Source organism: Rana temporaria, chromosome 2 (assembly GCF_905171775.1).
Source record: "Rana temporaria chromosome 2, aRanTem1.1, whole genome shotgun sequence".
Classification (NCBI taxonomy): domain Eukaryota; kingdom Metazoa; phylum Chordata; class Amphibia; order Anura; family Ranidae; genus Rana; species Rana temporaria.
In genome coordinates this window covers 271,851,200-271,874,731 of record NC_053490.1, presented here as the reverse complement: position 1 = coordinate 271,874,731, position 23,532 = coordinate 271,851,200, and the positions used below count along the sequence as shown (strand labels likewise).

At 42.2% G+C, this 23,532-nt stretch overlaps 1 protein-coding gene across 1 annotated transcript; it reads right to left on the bottom strand.

Annotated features, from left to right (window-relative positions):
* Positions 1-1,472: 1,472 nt before the first annotated feature.
* Positions 1,473-23,520, bottom strand: FUCA1 (alpha-L-fucosidase 1). The gene is made up of 8 exons (XM_040336984.1): positions 23,108-23,520; positions 17,339-17,473; positions 17,067-17,204; positions 14,089-14,194; positions 11,430-11,630; positions 4,205-4,395; positions 3,698-3,797; positions 1,473-3,260 (listed from the first exon to the last, which is right to left on the bottom strand). Exons 1-8 carry the CDS (start codon positions 23,461-23,463, stop codon positions 3,120-3,122), a joined length of 1,368 nt encoding a protein of 455 aa, XP_040192918.1. The 5' UTR covers positions 23,464-23,520; the 3' UTR covers positions 1,473-3,119.
* Positions 23,521-23,532: the final 12 nt, after the last annotated feature.

The following is a 23,532-nucleotide window of genomic DNA, read 5'->3' as shown; positions in this document are numbered from 1 at the left end:
TTGGCCCTGCACCCATCCAGTGGCACTGTTCCTGTCATTAATGAGTCCCTAAAAATTAGATACAATGGCTTTGAAATTATATTGCTTAATTATTTTAGGATCCGTGGATGTATGCCATTCGGTCCAGGTGCTTTAGCCACCTTTATTCTGTGTAAATATTGCTGGACCATATCACTTTTGACCCATTGTGGATCATCTGGGGCTGTGTCACTTCCACCCCCATTATGGACATAAACACGTAAAATGGTACCACCAAGGGATACTGACAAACCACACAGACAATGCTGAGCAGGAGGGGTCAATGGTTGTGCATGAGAAGGTCACCATAGGCCTCTGTACCAACAGTAACTAGTGAAACATTAGAAAAAAAGAAGCACACAACCCTCCTGCAAGGGGGGTTGGCATTAATGCAGTTCCTACATTACCATAGGCCACCATACAACCAGTATGGAAGCGAGACAGTATCAGCAGGGAACTCACTAACTTCAGATCAAAAAGGGGCCAATGGCTGTGTGCTTCCAGGACACCATAAGTCACCATACAAACAGAATTTAAGTAAAGCGAGACAAAAGCCACAAGGGATACATGCACACCAAAGCAGGAGGGGCAATGGCCCCACATGACCAGGTCACCTTAAGCCATTGTACAGTACACAGCCAGAGAGTAGTAACAAGGATTACTCACAAAACACACTGCAGACCAGTAGGGGCTAAAGCAGTGAATTCCTGGCTCACCCAAGGCTGATGTTAGAGACATTACCACAATTTTTTCTTGCAGAGTATTGGGGTTAATAGCGGTACGTGATAAACTCTCACATGGAAGGGTGCTGAAGTAGCATGGAAGAGACTATGGAGCAGCTAGGAATCTTGATAAAAAGGATCTGAGAGAAAAAAGCTTCAATATGCAAGAGGATACATCCAAGGACACTAGCAAAAATAAAATTAAAATAAATAAAAAAACGAACATCTGAGGCTTCCGGGGTGGGGTAATACAGTTTTGGGATTGTGCCAGTATCAAATCACCTGAAAATATCTGTATTTAACCCAAAAAAGATTAAAGTGCTGTACAATTCACAAATAGACTGTTGGCTAAGCTCACAAGGCAAAGCTTGGTTCTGTGATTGAGGTAGATAACCAAAAAAAATTATCTTCAATGAAAATCATCAGTTTCATCACTACAGGGAACCAGCGGTCAGACTAAAGTTTCAGCTTTCTGTTCAAGGGGTATACCCATGGGGTGAACTTTGGTTTCCTTCCTTCTAAAAGAAAGGCTTATGCTTCAGAGGTCTGCTGTGTCCAACAGGAAGCAACAAGGGAATTAAGACAGATACAAGTATAGTAAGTCACACCAATCAGCTTTTATTTTATTTTTTACAGATCCAACCCGATACATTGATCGTTATAAAAAAAAAAAAACAGTTTGTACATCATCTCTGTACAGTCCTGCACAACACACAATATAAAATACTAATATAACCACAGATAGGCATTTTATTAGCAATATGTAAAAAATTAAGTAAACCCTGAAAAACATGGACTGACCTTTAGGAATGTGCAATGATCAGCCAACACACCCAAGTCATTTACTATCAAATTTGGACCAAAGAGGCTTCTATCATGAAGGGAGAATCAACGGGCAATCACCTTAAGGCATAAAAGAACAGATCACATAATGCAGTACTGGTAAAGGCAACATCCCATAAGCCTTTCGTGCCTGTGATCCACTGTCAACTATTCAAGACAACTCTCATAAAAAGAAAGGAACAAGGGCTATTTATGCACCTAAAAATGCCAATTGTCATTGTTGCACATTATTTTAAATCCTCAACCTGCAACAGGTAAGCAGATAAGGTGTTCTCACTTTTTGCTCACCTTTTTAATCTGCATACTTATTCTAAATGAGCGTCTCGGAAATAATTAAAGCCATTGGATCAGCGTACCAGCCAGTTAACAAGTATTCTCTCAAGTAACCGAGCAATGGCACAATGGCAGCTGCTATATTGCTCCCAGGTTTACTCTAAGCCATCAAGTCTGAAGGGCCATTCACACCCTCATAAAAAAATGCTTTTTCTACTTTAACTTTTTCAGTATATCTGAACCATAAAATAATAATAATAATAAAAAAAAAGGGGAGTATGGAGATACACAAAATCTAGATTAAAATGGCTGCATATTTTAAAGTAAAAAAAACAAATTTAAATTGTTTGCTTGTGCCAAGCTGGCCCAAATGTATTTCTTTCCATTACAGAACGTGAAGCATGTGACACTTGTGCGTGCGCTAATGGACTGTAGTAGCTCTAGCTACATAGAGAAGCAGTGCTGTGTCCCCAGAGCAGCAAGGGTAAATTACTGTCTGCAGCTGGAATTAAAAAAAGTCAGGATGAGGGCTTCTTTGCCATTCAAAAAGAAGCCTTGTATTTTTAATCAATGAATACAATCCTTACTTCTGTTGGCAAAGGTTGAGAGGTGGACGGAAGACATCACAGTTTACACCTCTGGTAGAGGAGCTCCGTATTTATTTAATAAAAATACAAGGCTTCTCCTTGAGGAGAAGCACTCCGCCAGACTCTACTTCCAGCAGCAGACAGGAAGTTGCCTGTACTGCAGCTGGAATACAGCACCTCTTACTAATGTAAGTACAGTATATTACAGCAGATACAATGGCCATATAATCCATTAATAGAACGGTTTAGATGAAATTGGCCCTAACTATTTAAAAATAAATTACACCTGGAATTTTTCCTTCAATTTAGAAGTGTGAATGAGCCATAAAGAATGGCTGCTTACAGGTCTTGCAATGCAATTCACATTGTAATATATTCCACTGTATCCCCAAGTGGTTGGTATTCTCCTCAAATTACATATTTAATTCAGACTCAATAAACACTTCATAACTCACTAGATCTAGAAAACGCCCTAATCTGAAGGCAGCAACATTTTCCTTGAAATTTGAGAAAATACATCCAAGTCTAAGGCTAAACATACAGTTTTAGATCAGCTTAACCAGATCATCTTTAGCAGCAAAAGACAATTGACTGACAATTTCAGCCTCCACGATTTAATACTCAGATTTCATTCAGTTGCCCTTATTAAATGCAACCAGCTATTTTTCTTTAAAACTCAATTTACTCCATTCAGTCTTAGTGTCCAGCCAAATTCCACAGGAAAGACGCCAGGAGGAATGAATGGCAGTTGAACGATGATCCCCGACTCTGGGTCCGGTTTCCACCGCAGTTCTCCTGTGAGACCCAACATGGTCACCTGCAGGCAGCAATTCAATTAGCAAGTGAAAAGGTGACCAAAGAGTTTAGATTACTTATAAAAATATACTTCTGGATTATAAAAATAAAAATATACTTCTGGATTATAAAAATAAGAAGATTTCTTGCAAAAAAATTAAAGCCACATACGTAATCAACATGACATTATGATAAGAGCAAACACATCTCTAGGTCTTCCGGCCTGGAGTTTTTTTTTTTTGACCTCCGCTTTTAAAACTTTGACTGTGCTTGCAGCACCATCTTCCTCTAGAGAAATGCAAATGTACTTCCTGTTCTAATTTGTACACAACTGGTAGCGAAGGGATCTCTTAACAGGGATGATCACAATAAACACAAAAGGATTTTCTATACCTTACCAACTATAAGATAAAGATTGTACTGGGGCTTCACTTTAATATCGTATATAAAAATACTCACGTTAGTATTTGGAGAGGCTTTTGGTGAAACCAACTTTATCTGATTTCCTTCAGGCCATGTTAGAAAGATGCCATATACAACTGATCCTTTGGAAGTGTACCTGGAAAAAAATACCCTTGTTAAAAATTGAGAAGTACAAAAAGGTCATACTTTTTCTATACTATTTGAGAAATGGAGATAACTATTTGTCTATGATAAATAGGGCATTCATATTAACCCAGCAACATTCGGAAATGCAAAAACTGCATGTTAAATTTTACAGTCAAGTATGGCCATTCTGCAATTAAAAAGGGGAACCTGTAAAGATGGCTGTTATAGCTCATATCCTGCACTGAAAGCTTCCACAGCTCTATTCCTGGAAGCAATGTCTTTTATGAGATAAGCACATGACTGTGTATGATGCTGTACCCATACACAAACACAACTTTTGACTGTCATGCAAGGTGTTGTAGCATCCTTACCCCGTGTAGCAGAAACACATGTTCATATGGTTTGTACGACACTTACCAAATGCTGCAAGTGCTATTTTCTTTCTGTACCCTCCAAGGTTTAGAGGCATAAATTGCCTCGCCATTTATGTCCATCCATTTTCCTATATTCAGAAGTCTCTCTTGAAAAATTGGCATAATCAGGCCCTCTTTGCTGGGTCCGACATTTAAGAGATAATTTCCTCCAAAACTCACAGTCTGCACAAGGTCCTGAAAGGCAATATAGGAACATTTTAGAAATTAAAAGGACTTCGTTTTTTTTTTTTGCTTTTTTACAAAAAACACAGGCCCTACCAATTTATGAACACTATACAGTTGTGCTCATAAGTTTACATACCCTGGCAGAATTTATGATTTCTTGGCCATTTTTCAAAGAATAGGAATGAAAACAAACTTTTCACTCATGGTTAGTGTTTAGCTGAAGTCATTTATTATCAAATCAACTGTTTACTCTTTAAATAATGACAACAGAAACTACCCAAATGACCCTGATCAAAAGTTGGCATACCCCAATTCTTAATACTGTGTATTGCCTCTTTATTGAAGTCTTTTGTGGTATTTGTGGATGAGGCTCTATCTTCTCAGATGGTAAAGCTGCCCATTCCTCTTGGCAAAAAGAGCCTCCAGTTCCTGTAAATTCTTGGGCTGTCTTGCATGAACTGCACGTTTTGAGATCTCCCAAGAGTGGCTCAATGATATTGAGGTTAGGAGACTGAGATGGCCACTCCAACACCTTCACTTTATTCTGCTGTAGCCAATGACAGGTCAACTTGGCCTTGTGTTTTGGATCATCATCATGTTGGAGTCTCCAAGTACGTCCCATGCACAGCTTCCTGGCTGATGAATGCAAATGTTCCTCCAGTATTTTTTGATAACACACTGCATTCATCTTGCCAACAATTTTGACCAAATTTCCTGTGCCTTTGTTGCTCACACATCCCCAAAACATCAGCAATCCACCTCCATGTTTCACAGTAGGAATGAAACATGGAAGTGGATTGATTTCATCATAGGCCTTGTTGACTTCTCTCCAAATGTAGCGTTTATGGTTTTGGCCAAAAAGCTACATTTTGGTCCCATCACTCCAAATGACTTTGTGCCAGAAGGTTTGAGGCTTGTCTCTGTGCTGTTTTGCATATTTTAAGTGGGATACTTTGTGGCATTTGCGTTATGGCTTTCTTCTGGCGTCTCGACCATGCAGCTCATCTTTCTTCAAGTGCCTCATACATCTTGAAACAGCCACACCACATGTTTTCAGAGAGTCCTGTATTTCACCTGAACTTATTTGTGGGTTTTTCTTTGCATCCCGAACTATTTTCCTGGTAGTTGTGGCTGGAAATTTTAGTTGGTGTACCTGACCGTGGTTTGTTTTCAACAGAACCCCTCATTTTCCACTTCTTGATTAGAGTTTGAACACTGCTGATTGACATTCTCAATTCCTTGGATATCTTTTATATCCCTTTCCTGTTTTATACAGTTCAACTACCTTTTGAAGCCGATCCTTTGACAATTTTGCTTTCCCCAGGACTCAAAATCCAGAAACGTCAGTGCAGCACTGGATGAAAGATGCAAGGGTCTGTCAGGAGTCCAGAAACACACACACACAAACTAATTACAAGCAAACAGATCACAGGTGAGGATGGTTACCTGTAATAGCCATTCAAACCCCTTTGTGTCAACTTATGTGCATGTTATCAGGCCAAAATCACCAAGGTATTTAAACGTTTGATCAGGGTCATGTGGGTAGTTTGTTGTCATTAAGAAAAGTTTGAGTTATTCATATTCTCTGAAAAATGGCCAACAAGTCAGACCGCATTTCTCCTCCTCCAAACATGTTGAGTTGATGCCAAAGATCTTGATTTTGGTATAATCTGACGACAACACTTTCACCCAGTTCTCCACTGAATCAGATGTTCATTAGCAAACTTAATTTGCAAATAATTGCAATCACTGTTGTCACTCACTCATCAAGCTGCTTGGTAATGGTCTTGTAGCCCATTACAGCCTTGGGTAGGTCTGCAATCTTGTACCTGACAGTCTTGGACAGTGCTTTGGTATTGGCCATGGTGGAGTGATTGGAATCTGATTGCTTCTGTGGACAGGTGTCTTTTAAACAGGTAACAAGCTGAGGTTAGGAGCACTCCTATTCTCAGCTTGTTACCTGTATAGAAGACACCTGGGAGCCAGACATTTTGCTGATTGATAGGGGGAATCAAATGCTTATTTCACTCATTAAAATGCAAATTTATACAACATTTTAAATGTGTTTTTATGGATATTTTTGTTTTTCTGCCTCTCACTGTTAAAATAAACCTACCATTAAAATTATAGACTGGTCATTTCTTTGTCAGTGGGCAAATGTAAAAAAAAAGAAAAAAGAAAAAAAAAAAAAAAAAATCAGCAGGGGATCAATTTTTTTTCCCTCACTGTATGTTCAAAAGGTGTGTGTCCCTGATATATATTCCAAAAGAGAAGGTGGCACTAAAGGCTTAAAATGTGAGCACTCAATGAGGTTCATTTTGATGTGGCACATGCAGAGAAAGACAAGCTTGTGCCTTGTGGAAACTTCATCACAAGTGTTCATCTTTCAAACCCTGTGCATACCACCTTATCTTTTAGGTTATATACTGTGTGCACACAATTAGGCAAGTGAGTGTTTTGACCAAAACATAATTTTTATGCATATTTTCCCAACTCCAAGCTGTATAAACATGAATGCTTATCGGATTTAATCATATCAGGTGATGTGTACTTGTGTAATGAGGAAGGGTGTGGCCCAAAGAGACCAACACCCTAATTCATTTCCTTAGGCAAAATAGGCCAAACAATAGGAGAAGAGGACTTGCTTAACTGACAAAGTCAAAAAAATAAAATAAAAAAAAAAGTATTTCAGAGGGATGCAGCACTCTTGAAATTGCCAAGAAATATTTGAGAAGAATCAAACGAGAAGCTACCAGGAGCCCATTATCTCCAGTGCTGTCATATTCCAGAACTGCAACCTACCCAGAAAACCCAGAAAAAGTGTTCAGTAATGGTCAGAGAACTCCATAGCGACTTAAACACCAGCAAGGTGGAGGTGGGGTATTACTGGTATTATTAAAGCTGAGCTAGTTGGACCTTTTCGGGTTGAAGATAGACTCAAAAATCCACTCCCAAACCTACTGCCAGTTTTTAGACAGACGCCTTCTTCAAGCAGTGATACAGGAAAAAGTCTGCATCTTTCAAGAAGACTAAGATATTTATGCAGGACAATACTTCACTTGCCAACCAGCTCATGCCGATAGATACATCGGCAAAGTGGCACGTTCCCGCGAATCACCGTATTGGTACGTTGGCGCCTTTGAGAGCCATAGCAGGCACGCGCGGGGGACCAGCCAATGCTCTTGGTCGGCGAGCGAAATTGCGTGCACGAGAGCCAGAACGGGGAATTGTGTGTGTAAACACACAAAACCTCGTTCTGAGAGGAGACAGATCTGCTGTTTGTAGCAATTATAACAGCTATACGTCTCCTCCCCCAGTCAGTCCCACCCCCCCCCCCCCCACAGTAAGAAACACTCACGAGGGAACACGTTTAACCCCTTGATCGCCCCCTAGTGTTAACACCTTCCCTGCCAGTAATGCTGTATAAATGTCAATGATCTCAAAAAGGTGTACGCGATCTGTCCGCCACAATGTCGCAGTACTACTAAAAGGCACAGATCACCGCCGTAACTAGTAAATACATTTAAAAATGCTATAAATATATACCCTATTTTTTAGACGTTATAACTTTTGTGCAAACCAATCAATATACGCTTATTGCAAAAATAAATTTACTAGAAGTATGTAGAATACATATTGACCTAAACTGATGAAGAAATGTGTTAAAAAATGTTTGGGATATTATAGGAAAAAAAAAAATAATAATAATATTAAAAAAAGTCGCATTTTTGTTTATGCCACAAAAAATAAAAACCGCAGGAGATGATCGAATACCACCAAAAAAAAGCTCTACTTGTGAAAAAAAAAAAAAAAAGGATGTCAATTTTGTTTGACTACAGCATGGCAGGACCGTGTAATTGTCAGTTAAAGTGACGCAGTGCCATAGTGCAAAAAATGGCCTGGTCATCTTCCAGGGCTGAAGTGGTTAAAGATGAATGAATGATATGGCCCCCTTCCTTACCCGACCTAAACCCTATTGAGAACCTGTGGGTCCTCACCTCTCTGAACAGTGTCTGAGGCTATGGCTGCTGCACAAAACGTTGATCAACAGAACAGACTCCATGAATGGAAGGCTTTGACAGTTATTGAAAAGAATGGTGGCTACATTGGTCACGGATTTTTATTTATTTTTTTAAATGTCAGAAATGTTTATTTGTAAATTTAGAGTGGTTTGTTTTTAATCTTTTAAACATGAGAACAACAAGTGAGATGGGAAAGTTTGTTTTTCATTTAGTTGCATAATATTTCTGCACACCAAGGCCCCTTTCACATGTGCGGACCGTATGTCTGCATTTTCATCCATCCGTTGCAGATGAAAACAGGACATACATTGGTCCCTATGTGATTGCGGGTGTCAGCAGATGACCATCCGCTGACACCCGTAATCACCCGCCTCCGCAAATCTCTGCTTTTGTGGACGGAAGAAAATCCTATTTTTCTTCCGTCTGGCGGATCGGGTGAACACAGACATACGGTCCGTGTTCATCCGATCCCCCCATAGGGGAGAGAGGGTGTGCGGGGACCGCCCTGTCAGCTGAGGGCTCAGCGGGGATTTTACGGAGGATCCCCGTGGAGCAAAGCGGACACACGGAGGCAGATCATTACTGATCCGCCCCGTGTGAAAGGGCCCTTAGGCCCCTTTTCACACAGGCGGACCGTTCAGTGTGACGAGGGAAAACCCTATTTTTTTCCCCGTCTGTCTGCAGATCGGATGACGGACTCTACGGTCCGTCGACATCCGACCCCCCATAGGGGGGAGCGGTGCTCTGACAGGTCAGTCCCTGCACAGTGTGAAGAGACAGACCTGTCATCTGCCTGCTCAGCGGGGATCGACGGAGCGATTCCCACTGAGCAAAGCGGAGCCGGCACACGGTTCCGCCCCCCGTGAGAAAGAGGCCTTAGGCTGCATTCACACCTGAACGTTTTCAGATATAAAAAAAAAAAAAAAAAGCGTAAAAAAAAAAAAAAAACGCCTAACAAGCAAAATCACATTAATTTCAATGTCACCTGTTTACATCTGAGCGTTATCACCTGAAGCAAAAATGCATGAAAAATGCTCTAAGTTCAGAAAAGAACATGGGCTTCTTTGGGGCAGATTCCAGGCGTTTCTGCCTTTTACATTGGTGACCTGAACAAAATTGTGAGAAAATCACGGTAAAAATCATGCGACTTTGAAATGCTCAGGTGTGAATGAAGCCGAATAGTTGTCCAATAATTGTGCACACACAGAAAATCTCCTGAGAAAAGCCAAACCCTCACTTTCAGTAGTTCAATAATGAAATTAATCCTCAACAACTTGACTAATAATTGTGCACACAGTGTATGTACTTCATGTTTTGCTGAGGCCAAAAGATACTGTGTATAATAGATTTTAGATATAGCTCACTTGATCTATCTCACAAAAGTGATTATACCCCTCACATTTTTATAAATACTTTATTCTATCTTTTCATGTGACAACACTGAAGAAATGACACTTTTCTACAATGTAAAGTAGTGAGCGTACAGCTTGTATAACAGTGTCAATTTGCTGTCCCCTAAAAATAACTCAACACACAGCCATTCATGTCTAAACCGCTGGCAACAAAAGTAAGTATGTCCAAATTGGGCCCAATTAGCCATTTTCCCTCCCTGATGTCATGTGACTCGTCAGTGTTAAAAGGTCTCAGGTGTGAATGGGGAGCAGGTGTGTTAAATTTGGTGTTATCGCTCTCTCTCTTTCTGGTCACTGGCAGTTCAACGTGGCGCCTTATGGCAAAACTCCATGTAGAGCAACAATTCTTTTTTTCAGATCCTCAAATATGGTCTAGCCTATAAGAAGATTGCCAAGACCCTGAAACTGAGCTGCAGCACGGTGGCCAAGACCATACAGCGGTTTAAAAGGACAGGTTCCACTCAGAACAGGCCTCGCCATGGTCGACCAAAGAAGTTGAGTGCATGTGCTCAGCGTCATATCCAGAGATTGTCTTTGGGAAATGGACGTATGAGCGCTGCCAGCATTGCTGTGGAGGTTGAAAGGATGGGGGCGTCAGCCTGTCAGTGCTCAGACCATACGCAGCACACTGCATCAAATTGGTCTGCATGGCTGTCGTCCCAGAAGGAAGCCTCTTCTAAAGATGATGCACAATAAAGCCTGCAAACAGTTTGCTAAAGACAAGCAGACTAAGGACATGGATTACTGGAATCATGTCCTGTGGTCTGATAAGACCAAGATAAACTTTTGGTTCAGATGTGTAAAGCATGTGTAGTGGCCACCAGATGAGAAGTACAAAGACAAGTGTGTCTTGCCTACAGTCAAGCATGGTGGTGGTGTCATGGTCTGGGGCTGCATGAATACTGCCGAAACTAGGGAGCTACAGTTCATTGAAGGAACCATGAATGCCAACATGTACTGTGACATACTGAAGCAGAGCATGATCCCCCCTCCCTTCAGAGACTGGGCCGCAGGGCAGTATTTCAACATAACTACAAACACCTCCAAGACAACCTCTGCCTAGCTAAAGAAACTGAGGGTAAAGGTGATAGACTGACAAAGCATGTCTCCAGACCTAAATCTTATTGCGCATCCTCCAAACGGAAGGTGGAGGAGAGCAAGCTCTCCAACAGCCATCAGCTCTGTGATGTCATCATGGAGTGGAAGAGGATTACAGTGGCAACCTGTGAACTCCGTGCCCAAGAGGGTTAAGGCAGCGATAGAAAATAATCGTGGCCACACAAAATATTGACATTTTTACTTAGGGGGGTACTCACTTGTTGCCAGAAGTTTAGACATTAATGGCTGTGCGTTGAGTCATTTCGAGGGGACAGCAAATTTACACTGTTATACAAGCTGCACACTCACTACTTTACATTGTAGCAAAGTGTCATTTCTTCAGTGTTGTCACATGAAAAGATATACCAAAATATTTAATAACATAATTACAAAAATGTGAGGGGTGTACTCTTGTGTGTGTGTAGATTATATATACATATACACACACACACACACACAAACACTATTTTTTAAATGCATGCATTCCTCAAAAAATATGCATTTTACTCACAGAGATGATGCTTGCTTCAGTCATAATCTGAGAGTACTGCATGTTGCGTCGATAACCCCATGAATAGTAGTCCATGGAAGTGCATTTCTCCCATTTGTGGTCAGGCAATGTAGAAGGACTAAACTTATCAGCACAGTTATAATAACCTCCATGATAGCATGAACAGTTGCTTCCCCAACGGTCATTGACCACAACTTTGTCCTAAAAAAAAAAAAAATATGTACAATAAAAAAAAATGTAAAACATTATATTATTGTTTAATTATGATTCTATAATAACTATTTAGAATTTATTTGTGCAGGTTATTAAAAAATAAACAAACAATTTACCTCAAGTAGCCAGATTCAGATTCACAATCTAGGCAATGTACAAGTCAAATATATGCATGTGGCATATTGTGCAATGTGGATCTGTAGCAATGACATACCCTAAAATTAACCGCTTGCCGACCGCCGCACAAACTTGTACGTCGACAGAATGGCATGGCTGCGCAAATGGACGTATATATACACACACACACGTCCCCTTAAATTGCTTCCGTGTGGTGGCGCGCTCGCGACCCTGCCACAAGCTCCTTGACCGTGCCCTCTGGACCCACGGACTCGATGTCTGCCGGAGTAGTGCAATCTTGTCACATAAGCTGAACGGGGAGATGTTAGTGTGAATACAACATCTCCCCATTCTGCCTAGTGCAGGGGTCTCAAACTCAAATTACCTGAGGGCCACAAGACAAGTTTTCATATGCCATGGGGGGCCACATGCAAACTTTCAAACTTCAAAAACAACAGTACTGGTGTCAGCGAGCGCATTATTACCACCAGCACTGGTGTCAGCGAGCGCATTATTACCACCAGCACTGGTGTAAGTCAGGGTTTGACAAATTTGCTTGGAATCTAGGAGCCAGCTAAAAAAGTTAGGAGCCAGAAAACGCACCCCGTCCCGACGAGCTTGCGCGCAGAAGTGAACACATACGTGAGCAGCGCCCGCATATGTAAACGGTGTTCAAACCACACATGTGAGGTATCACCGCGATTGGTAGAGCGAGAGCAATAATTCTAGCTCCTCTGTAACTTAAAACATGCAACCTGTAGATTTTTTTAAACGTCGCCTATGAAGATTTTAAAGGGTAAAAAAGTTTGTCGGCATTCCACAAGCGGACACAATTTTGAAGCGTGACATGTTGGGTATGAATTTACTCGGCGTAATATTATCTTTCATAATATTAAAAAAAATGGGGATAACTTTACTGTTGTCTTATTTTTTAATTAAAAAAAGTGTAATTTTTCCCAAAAAAGTGCGCTTGTAAGACCGCTGCGCAAATACGGCGTAACAGAAAGTATTGCAACAATCGCTATTTTATTCTCTAGGGTGTTAGGATAAAAAATATATATAATGTTTGGGGGTTCTAATTAGAGGGAAGAAGATGGCAGTGAAAATAGTGTAAAATGACATTAGAATTGCTGTTTAACTTGTAATGCTTAACTTGTAATACCAACGGCCACCACCAGATGGCGCCAGCTCACATCTGGTGGTAATAACTTGTAATACCAATGGCTCACCACCAGATGGCGCCAGCTAAAAAAAACAAAAAAAAAACACTCCCCTCACTTCCACCCTGCCTGCGGGCCATTTATAACTGGTCCGTGGGCCGCAAATGGCCCGCGGGCCGGTACTTTGAGACCACTGGCCTAGTGACACTGTCACTGATAGTGTTCCCTGTCATCAGGAACAGCGATCAGTGATGTGTCACAGCAAGCCACGCCCCCCAACCGTTAGAAGCACTCCCTAGGTCACACTTTATTGCTTCAGCGCCCCCTACAGGTTAACCCTTTCACTGCCAGTGTAATATTTACAGTAAAAAGTGCATTTTTATAGCACTGATCGCTGTAAGAATGACAATGGTCCCAAAATGGTGGCAAAAGTGTCCGATATGACGCAGTCACTATGAAAATTGCTAATCGCCACCCATTACACTTTTTTTTTTTTAACAGAAAGATCGCCACCCATTACTAGTAAAAAAAATAAAATTATTAGTAAAAATGCCATAAAACGGTTCCCTTTTTTGTAGACGCTATAACTTTTGCGCAACCCAAACACTTTATTGTGATTTTTTTTACCAAAAATATGTAGAAGAATACGTATCGGCTAAATTGAGGGAAAAAATACGTATCGGCTAAATTGATGGCGCCAGCTCACATCTGGTGGTAATAACTTGTAATACCAACGGCTCACCACCAGATGGCCCCAGCTCACAAAAAAAAAAAAAAAAAAAAAAAAAAATTTTTTTTTTTTTGCCCCCCTTCCAAGCCAAGTCGCCAGGACCCTATTTCTAGTCGCCATGGCGACCTGGCGCCCGGGATTTGTCGATCCCTGTTATAGCAAAAGGGAAATATTGCATTTTTTTTTAAATTGTCGCTCTATTTTTGTTTATAGAGCAAAAAATTCAAACTGCAGACGTGATCAAATAACACCAAAAGAAAGCTCTATTTGTGGGGGGGGAAAAAAGACGTTAAATTTGTTTGGGAGCCACGTCACACGACAACGCAATTGTCAGTTAAAGGCGACGCAAAAAGTGGCCTGGTCTTTGACCAGCCAAATGGTCTGGGGCTGAAGTGGTTAAGCAATATATTCAGGAAAAACAAAACAAAAAACACCATACCTTAACAGGGCTGTCATTGTAAAGCCATGCCAGAAAATCAGTAGAGTTCCAGTAAGTATCTGGCGATTCCCAGTCACCATCAGACCAAATCAAATCCGGCTGGTATCTAAAATGATAATGATGAATACCATATATATGGGTCAGTCATCACTCCCCCTATAAACATTGCACAGTAAACAGTGTCCATGTCTTCTCCAACGACATTGGAGACTCAGCACAGACAAAAGGCCTGGAGGCTCAAAACTCACAGCAAGATCGGGTTCACACTATTGAGAATTGGATGTGGGGTTTCTCCACAGCCAATCCGCATGTCAGGAGCCCATGACCAGCTTTCAATGGAGCCGTTTCACACAGCTCTGGGACGGGGGTCCTGTCCTGTGCGTCTTCTGGTCTGTTTCAGGTCTGAATTCAGCCAAAAATTCGGACCGAAAGCGGACCTGAAATGGTGAACAGACGCACCGAACCCCTGCTGTGAGCCACTCTGCACGGAGATGTAAACCCAACCTAAAGCTTAGTTCAGGAGCTTGAAGTTTGATGCCAATCATTTTAAAAGGTAAATCCTAACACACTAAAAAAAAAAAAAACACACCCACTCAAAACCAACCGCTGGTGCCACCACATGAAGTGCTCACGCACCAAAAAATATGGACCCATGAACCCAGGAAGGTCAATATTTGCTTTATAAGACAACAGGCGAAGTGCCACACACTCTTTCCATTGGGTTCACAGCAATGGTTTCCTAGTTTAAACCTCCATCACAAGAGCTTCCCAGGATGCTGATTGCTTTGGTCGTCACTTCCGATAATCATTGATGTCCCGTCCAGGCTGGTACTTCCCCAAGCTTGGAACACAAGCAGGGTCCTGTAGGGGTAGGGTGGCACAGTCTCCCATTACTGGTTTTTAGGCTGTATACTTTGGTGCCCTTATCAGCATAACTAAATGCAATAGATGTTGTATTTTAATGGGATTTTTATAATAATAAAATATACTACATTATGAGCATTTTCCTCTGTTGCTTGGTATTTCTTGTGAGCTGTGGAGGAGAGATGTAGGTTTAAACTGTCAAGAGTGTATCCAGAGCTGTGGAATTTCTCCTGTTGTCATATAAAGCACATATTGACCTTCCAGGGTTCAGGACTTATTTCCTAGTGAGTGAGCATTTCACACTTCATGTGGTGGCACCAGCAGTTGGGTTTGGGAGAAAAACGGTCAGAAAAACAATTTCTAGCCAAGTGTGGAGGAACTTGAAACTGTTCTATGGATTTTCTTAGTCTATGGACTATTGGAGCACATATACTGTTGTCAAAATATACATTTTAAAGTTGCAAGCACCTATTTTACATATTTCTTCAGCAGATTAGCAAGTATGCATGCACTTTTTTTTTTACTTGCAGTTTCAGAGCTATTAAAAATATAAACTTTAGTGCTTTAAAGAAGAACTGCAACCCCCGCCCCCAATTTGGCTAGGAGTAGAGGGGGTTAACACCACTAGGTCTTTTTTTCTTGCCATCTGTGGAAATGCAATTCCTGTTGACTCAACAGGAAGCGAGATGAGGTCTTTCCAATGTGAGAGAAACCCCCTCTTCAACAGTTATAAAGAGGAAACTATGTCCCCTTAGCCTAGGTTCACACTGCTGCGAAACAAGCAATGCAGGTAGAGCAGCTAACAACCTATTAGCATAGCTCCGACCGCTGCACTAGGTTTGCCAGGAAGTATCGGCAACTGCCTGGGAACGGCGTGCGTTCCACTGACGAGCGACTAGAAACCGGAAGTGCGTGCGGGTGTGCGTGTATCCGCTTTACGCACGTTTCATCAAATTACGTCTTCTGAAGACGTAATTTGACGAAACGTGCGTAAAGCGGATACACGCGTTTATGCTTTGTATATACATTTATCTTTTCTTTCGTTAGCATCATTAATATTTTATACTATTTATTACTGAGTGGATTGTATATAATACACACACTGGAGGTTTGCACAGGCTATCTGACAGTCTGTCGGTGCCAGCACAGTTTGTGATTTTTTATTTTGTACACCTGTTTTTGCTTATGTCTATTCATGCATGCTAGCACTTAGACACTGGTACCCTGCATATCACATGCAGTTGGGATACACATTTGCTTCCACATAGTATGCTGGATATTTGATAATTACACCATCACCTATTTTTGTACCCTTTAGGGTCATTGTACCCACCTTACGGTTTGGACCAGTCTATAGGTAGGGCAGCGCCAACACCCCACCCTATTTTATTTATTTATTCTGTATCTCCTTTGGGGATTCTTTTTGGGGGGCTGCAGCCCGTTATTTATTCACCCTTTAGCTATTCACTTTAGCTATTTACTTTATTTTCATATTATTTTATTATCCCTAGCGTAGCGTTCTACTGTTACTTGAATAGCCTTGGTGGGCCCTAAGCGCGGTTTATTTCTCTCTTTCTTAATGTAAATCGCGGCCCGAAATCGCAAAAAGTAGTACAGGAACTACTTTTTGAAATCTCAGATGCGGCGTCGCACTGATTAGGACAGTGCCATTGCCGACAATTGCCGCCGATTTGAGATGCGATTTGACATGTCAAATCGCATCTCAAATCGTTCCAAATCGTACCCAGTGTGAACCAGGGCTTAGGAAGATTTCCCTTCTATTCCTGTTCTGGTGGCAATTTAAAATTTTCAATTTACCTTCACTTTCATTACCAGTGACTTTGACGATCAGGACAATTAGGCATCATTCAGATGGGCGCTGGCACTCATACTGTGTGCAGGCTCTGCCTTTTTCTTGGCATTGGCATCCACCCTGAGCTCCATGCAGGCAGCCAATAGAAGTGAATGCAGATGCAGTGGCTGCACAGACACAGCTGTCTTAAAATTTGATAGCTGTGGAGCAGATGCACAGCCCCAGACAAGTTTTGTCTTTAGTTATACTTAAATTCAAAAGAACATAAATACATTGTATTTGCTTATAAAGATATAGTTACCTTGTTACCAAATCATACAGCTCGGGCATAGTCTTTGCAAACACAAAATACTGTGTTTTGAAGCCATTCTTTTTGTCTAATAAATACAAGGGATGAAACCATTCCAACAGGGAATGATATAGTCCATAACGCAGGTTTCTAGGGGGAAAGAAAAAACAAACGTATCATTAGCTATTATAATCATTTTACTATATGCCAACCACTGAGTGATAACGAACGTTGGATGGTGGTTTACAAGAAGCCATCAAGCAATTCTATTAAGCAAAACAAACCTCTTCTTCAATGCTCCTCCCAAGTCTCCCACTAAGTCACGATGTGGACCAGTGTCTACAGCATTCCAGTTCCAGGACACAGGAGAGCCCCAGTTAGTGAAACCTTCATGGTGCTTTGTCGTCAAAACAACATACCTAAGCGAGAGAAGACATTTGGTTAAGCAATTTCAGTAGCAAGAATGAGGAACAATGATGAAAATGATCTGCTGCACAAAAGGTTAAAAAAAAAATGGTTACAGAGAAGCTGAGATAAGGAAATGACAAAACACTGGGCTGTGGTCAAAAGGTTTATATCTGCAAACTTTCAGTGTCATGGTGCTCTTTGTAGTACCTTGCATGTGCACATAGCAGGTCAGAATACCCAGTGAGTCTCTCACTCTGAAGTGGCTGGTCATACACTTTACAAATCTTTAGGATCAAAAACAGGTAACAGGACATACCTAAACGATTCAATTATTAAATCAGGCAGGTCCTTGTACTCCATAGTCAATGGTAGATATTAAGGAGATTGTATAGTGTATGGTGAGCTTTAAAATCAAACCTTCAGAAGCTCATTTACCATCACATACAGTGCAAATAAGGGTCAGTGTTCTCATGTATAATCATATAATCACTAACAGCCACATACACCACAACATTATCACCACTGACACCTAAAGTGGATACCATTTATTACCATGGCGCATCTCCTGTATTATGTCCGCAGTCTCTGATCATCTCCTGTAGCATGTCCGCAGTCTCTGATCATCTCCTGTAGCATGTCCGCAGTCTCTGATCATCTCCTGTAGCATGTCCGCAGTCTCTGATCATCTCCTGTAGCATGTCCGCAGTCTCTGATCATCTCCTGTAGCATGTCCGCAGTCTCTGATCATCGCCTGTAGCATGTCCGCAGTCTCTAATCATCGCCTGTAGCATGTCCGTTTAAAATGCATTGTTTATTGTGAAAATGACAATTACAGTTTGGGAGTTAACCACAGGGGGCGCTGATGGGGTTATGTGTGACCTAAAGTGTGTTTACAACTGTAGGGGGGTGTGGCTGGAGGTGTGATGTCATCGATTGTGTCCCCCTATAAAAGGGATGACACGATCGATGCTGCCGCCACAGTGAACGGGGAAGCCGTGTTTACACACGGCTCTCCCCGTTCTTCAGCTCCGGGGACCGATCGCGGGACTCCAGCGGCGATCGGGTCCACGAGTCCCGCGGTCACTGAGTTTCGGGTCGCGGGCGCGCTCCCGCGACTGGGCTTAAAGGACAACGTACATATACGTTGATGTGCCCAGCCGTGACATTCTGCCGACGTATATCCGCGTGAAGGGGTCCTTAAGTGGTTAAGCTAAACCATTCAATTGTAGCTCTGGCTGTATGTTGAGGGTTGTTGTCCTGCTGGAAGGTGAACCTCCGTCCCAGTCTCAAGTCTTATTGCAGACCAACAGGTGTTATAAGATTGACCTGTATTTGGCTCCACTAATCTTTCCATCAACTGACCAGCTTCCGTCCTTAAAGAAAAACAACCCCACAACATGATGCTGCCACCACGTTTCACATTGGGGATGTGTTCAGGGTGATGCGCAGTGTTCGTTTCCCACCACACCGTTTTGCTTTTAGGCCAAAAATTTACATTTTGGTCCCATCTGAATTGGTAGGGTGGGAAGCCGTTTCCTGGAACAGAAGGAACCCGGTTACATGACCTGGCATAGATTAAGGTTTTCTACCTGAATGTTCTGTGAAGTGTTATGCAGTGAACGCATCACAGAACATCAGAGACTCCATACGGCAATGTTAAAAACTTGTCAGACTAGCAGAGAAGTCTCTACACTTGTTACATGAAAGAAATCGGGAAAATCTGCAATAGAGATTGTGTGAGAGGTTGAATCGAGATGGCGATTTTTTTAACAATTAATTGTGCAGCTCTAATAGCTTGTGGCAAAATCGGGGGAGAATCACCCCTATAGCTGACGATTTAGCTGCGGACCGGACGGGTACTTAACTGTACATGGACATACCTTTCAGCAAGCCAATAAAAAAAACTTTTTTTTTTCCTTCTGTATTGGTCTTATGCAATATTCATTTTTCAGATACTGAATTTGGGATTGATACTAGCTGAAAGCCATAATAATCAAAATTAAAATAAACATATGCTTGAAAATATATCACTGAATCTATATAATATTGTGAGTTTTACTTTTTGAATTGAATTACTGAAATCAATTAACTTTGATGATATTCACATTTTTTGAGATGCACCTGTACACTGTAAAGATACAATATTGATGGTAGAAGGAAGCTTCAAGTGACTAGCAAAAAAAGTATGGTGGTGGAAGGCAAAATTTGCAACTCTGTTCCTTTGTTAGAAAAATTCATGCAAGGCTGAAAGAGTTGACATGTTATGCAAGAAATTGTTGAGGGAAAGATTTTTAAAAGCTTGTAAAGTCCTAAAGTGCCCTCCCCTTTACCTTTAGGAACACCTGTCCTGTCAAACAGGATCAGCAACCTGATTGTCACATGATAAAACTCCTGATTACAAACAATAGAAGCCACGCAACACCAGGTCCAGACAATCTGAATGTGTTCACAATGTTAGCTGACATGGGTATTTTTTTTTTTATATAAATCATTTCTAAAGGTGCTATTGACATGAAATTTTAATCACGTTGGTAATAACCCATGCAATCCATACATACAAAGAAATCAAAACAAATAAGTTCAGAAATAATGTTATGTGCAATAAAATGGATGATTAGGCTGAAACAAGGGTGGACATTTCAGCTTAAGGTGGACAGGGTAGGGGCTATGCCCTCTTTCAAGCCATCACAAAGGCTGCTGCCAGGCTCATCAACCTTATAAACAGCTTGGCATCTGCTACTCCTCTCTGCCAATCAACTAACAAATTAAATTCAAGATACTAATAACTTACAAAGCCATCCACAACCTGGCCCCCAGCTACATCACTAACCTGGTCCCAAAATACCAACAAAATGGTTCTCTTCGCTCCTCCCAAGATCTCCTGCGCTGTCACCTCATCCCATGTTCGCCTTCAGTACTTCTCCCAAGCCTCTCCCATTCCTCTGGAATGCTCTACCCCAATCTGTCCCACCATCTCCTACTTTGTCCACTTTCAGGTGATCCCTGAAAACGCATCTCTTCAGAAAAGACCATCTGACCCCACCTAACAACTGTACATTTATCTTCTCCATCAGCACATCCCCCACAGTTATTACCTCGTATGTCTTGACCCTCTCTCTTAGATTGTAAGCTCCAATGAGCAGGGCCCTCCGATTCCTACTGTATTAACCGCTTCAATACAGGGCATTTTCACCCCCTTCCTGCCCAGACCAATTTTTAGTTTTCAGCACTGTTGCACTTGGAAATAACAATTGCGCGGTCATGCAACGCTGTACCCAAATGAAATCTATGTTTTCCCCCCCCACAAATAGAGCTTTTGTTTGGTGGTATTTGATCACCTCCGCTGTTTTTATTTTTTTCGCTATAAACAAAAGAAGAGCGACAATTTTGAAAAAAAAAAATTTTGATTTAATAAATAAATATCACAATTTTTAAAAAAAAAAAAAAAAATTCCTCAGTTTAGGCCGATAATTATTCTACATATATTTTGTTAAAAAAAAAAAAAAAAAAAAAAAAATCACAATAAGCATATATTTATTGGTTTGCGCAAAAGTTATAGCATCTACAAAATCGAGCATAGATTTATTGCATTTTTATTTATTTCAATTGTTTTACTTGTAATGGCGGCGATCTGCGATTTTTATTGTGACCGTGACATTGCGATGACATATCGGACACTTTTGACACGTTTTTGGGACCATTCACATTTATATAGCGATCCGTGCTATAAAACTGCTTTGATTACTGTGTAAATGTGACTGGCAGGGAGGGGGTTAACACTAGGGGGGGGGGTTAAATATGTTCCCTGGGAGTAATTCTAACTGTAGGGGGGAGGGGACTCACAAGGGCACCCAGGACGTCATGACGTCCACCCAGAGGGAGGGATGGTTCCTGCTGACGTCATTTTACAATGACTCGGTAAGGAAGGGGTTAAAGAGGAAGTAAACCTGATGGGTTTTTACCTCTTTTCCCCCCCCTGCGAAGTCAAAGCATAATGGGCTTGTGTGCATCGCATACTAGCCCATTACGTTGCACTTACCTGAAAACTAAGCCCGCGATGTCACCGCATCCATCTTCACCCCTCTTCCTTCCGGGGCCATGGACTCTGGCTCTGTGACTGGTCGGAGTCATGTGACGTCACTCCTGTGTGTGCATGCGAGAGCCGCCGGTCACAGCACGATCATGCCCTTTCTTCAGTGTGCATGAGCCGATGACGTCGGCGCAAGCGTATATGGTAAATATTCATGTGTTTAGGCTTAAAAAGATGAGGTGGCAACCCTAAAACTAATAGGTGGCACCGATGGGCACAGAGTGGCATCATTGATGAGCTGCATCATAATTACGGCACTGATGATCAGTGCCCGGATCACCTTTACACATCCCCCCCGTGAGATGCCGCTGATCGCCTCTCCTCACACTCTGTCAGTGTGAGGGGAGCTGATAAACGTTATTTCCTTGTTTACATGTGATCTGCTGTGATTGGACACAGCCGATCACATGAGAGCCACCCCGCTTTGCAGCTATTTGTCTATACGTTAAAAAGTGTATTGTATTTGTACTACCCCCCTACATTGTAAAGCGCTGTATAAACTGTTGGCGCTATATAAATCCTATATAATAAGGAGATTTATCTATCATTTACTACAAAGTGCAGTGCCATATTGCAAAAATGGCCTGGTCATGGGGGGGGGGGGGTGAAATGGTTAAAGTGGGGGGTTCACCCAAAAAAAAAAAAATAATATTACATCTAGCAGAGCCAGCATAGTAAGGGCATTTACTTTCGGCGTTTTTTTTTTTTCTCCGTACATACCTTTATATTCTGTTTTTGTCCAGGGCTTCCGGGTTCCGATGACTGCAGGACTGGGCGTTCCTATACTTCCGTTCGATGATTGACGGCTTGTGAAACAGGTGACCTGTCGCACAACGCGCGTCACCAGATGTCGGGAAATAGCCGAGCTGCGAGTCGGCACTATACCGCGCCTGAGCAGTCAGCTCTACACGGCAGGTGCAGGCGCCGTATAGTGCCAACTCGCAGCTCGGCTATTTCCGGAAATCTGGTGATGCGCGTTGTGCGACAGGTCACCTGTTTCACAAGCCGTCAATCATCGAACTGAAGGATAGGAACGCCCAGTCCCGCAGTCATCGGAACCCTGAGGCTGGGATAGGAACGCCCAGTCCCGGAATCATCAGATCGCGGAAGCCCTGGACCAAATCAGAATATAAAGGTAAGTACTGAGAAAAAAAAACCTGCCGAAAGTATATGCCCTTACTATGCTTGCTCTAATGTCAAAAATGTATTTTTACGGTGAACCTCCACTTTAAGGAGCTGTCCTAACACAAGGTAGGCGGCACCTCCAGAACAGTACAAACCTATGAGGAGGAGAAACTCCACCTGCAGCATCCTTCACTTCACCTACATACTAAGACACCTTGTACAGCATTCCTATTGGCTTAGCACCTCATAGACTGACCAATAGGTAATTGAGTGGGCAGTAGTCACGCCTCCTCAGTGTCGGAGCTAGGGTGAGGCAGAATACAGGACTTTTCCTATCACTGACTTCCTGGTAGCGTTCACCCACATCCTGAGCCGGGTGCAGCGCCCCAATAGGATACTATAGTATAGAGCCCACTCCACGTACACTCACCTGGCCCCGGCCCGCTGGAAGAGTTCAGCCCACGAGTCCGGATCGAAGAACTCGGCGGTGAAGTGCGGGGCGAAGTCCGCGTACGAGAACCCAGGCGGATAGTTCTTAGTCATAAAGTCCACATAGGACTTGCTCTTCTCCTGCCGCCAGTTCCACCAGAACCACTCACTGCCGAACGACGGCACCGAGAACACCCCCCAGTGCAGGAAGATACCGAACTTCGCCTCATCGAACCAGGCCGGCAGGGGGCGCTTGTCTATGGAGTCCCAATCGGGGGTATACCGTGAGGAGACCCCGCTGAGCAGGGCGCACAGGCACACCAATAGGCTGGCACAACTAATAACAGCCATACCCATTATAACCGGTCTCTGCCAATTCTGCAGAGCCTGTCATGAGACCGGAAGAGCGGCTCCTATTTAAACCTT

Coding starts and splice junctions, on each gene's coding strand:
- FUCA1 (XM_040336984.1), bottom strand. CDS start 23,463: ATGGGTATGGCTGTTATTAGTTGTGCCAGCCTATTGGTGTGCCTGTGC. Junction 17,474..23,107: donor TTCCAGCGGGCCGGGGCCAG/GTGAGTGTACGT, acceptor TCTCTCGCTTAG/GTATGTTGTTTTGACGACAA. Junction 4,396..11,429: donor CTGAAGCAAGCATCATCTCT/GTGAGTAAAATG, acceptor ATTGCCTTTCAG/GACCTTGTGCAGACTGTGAG.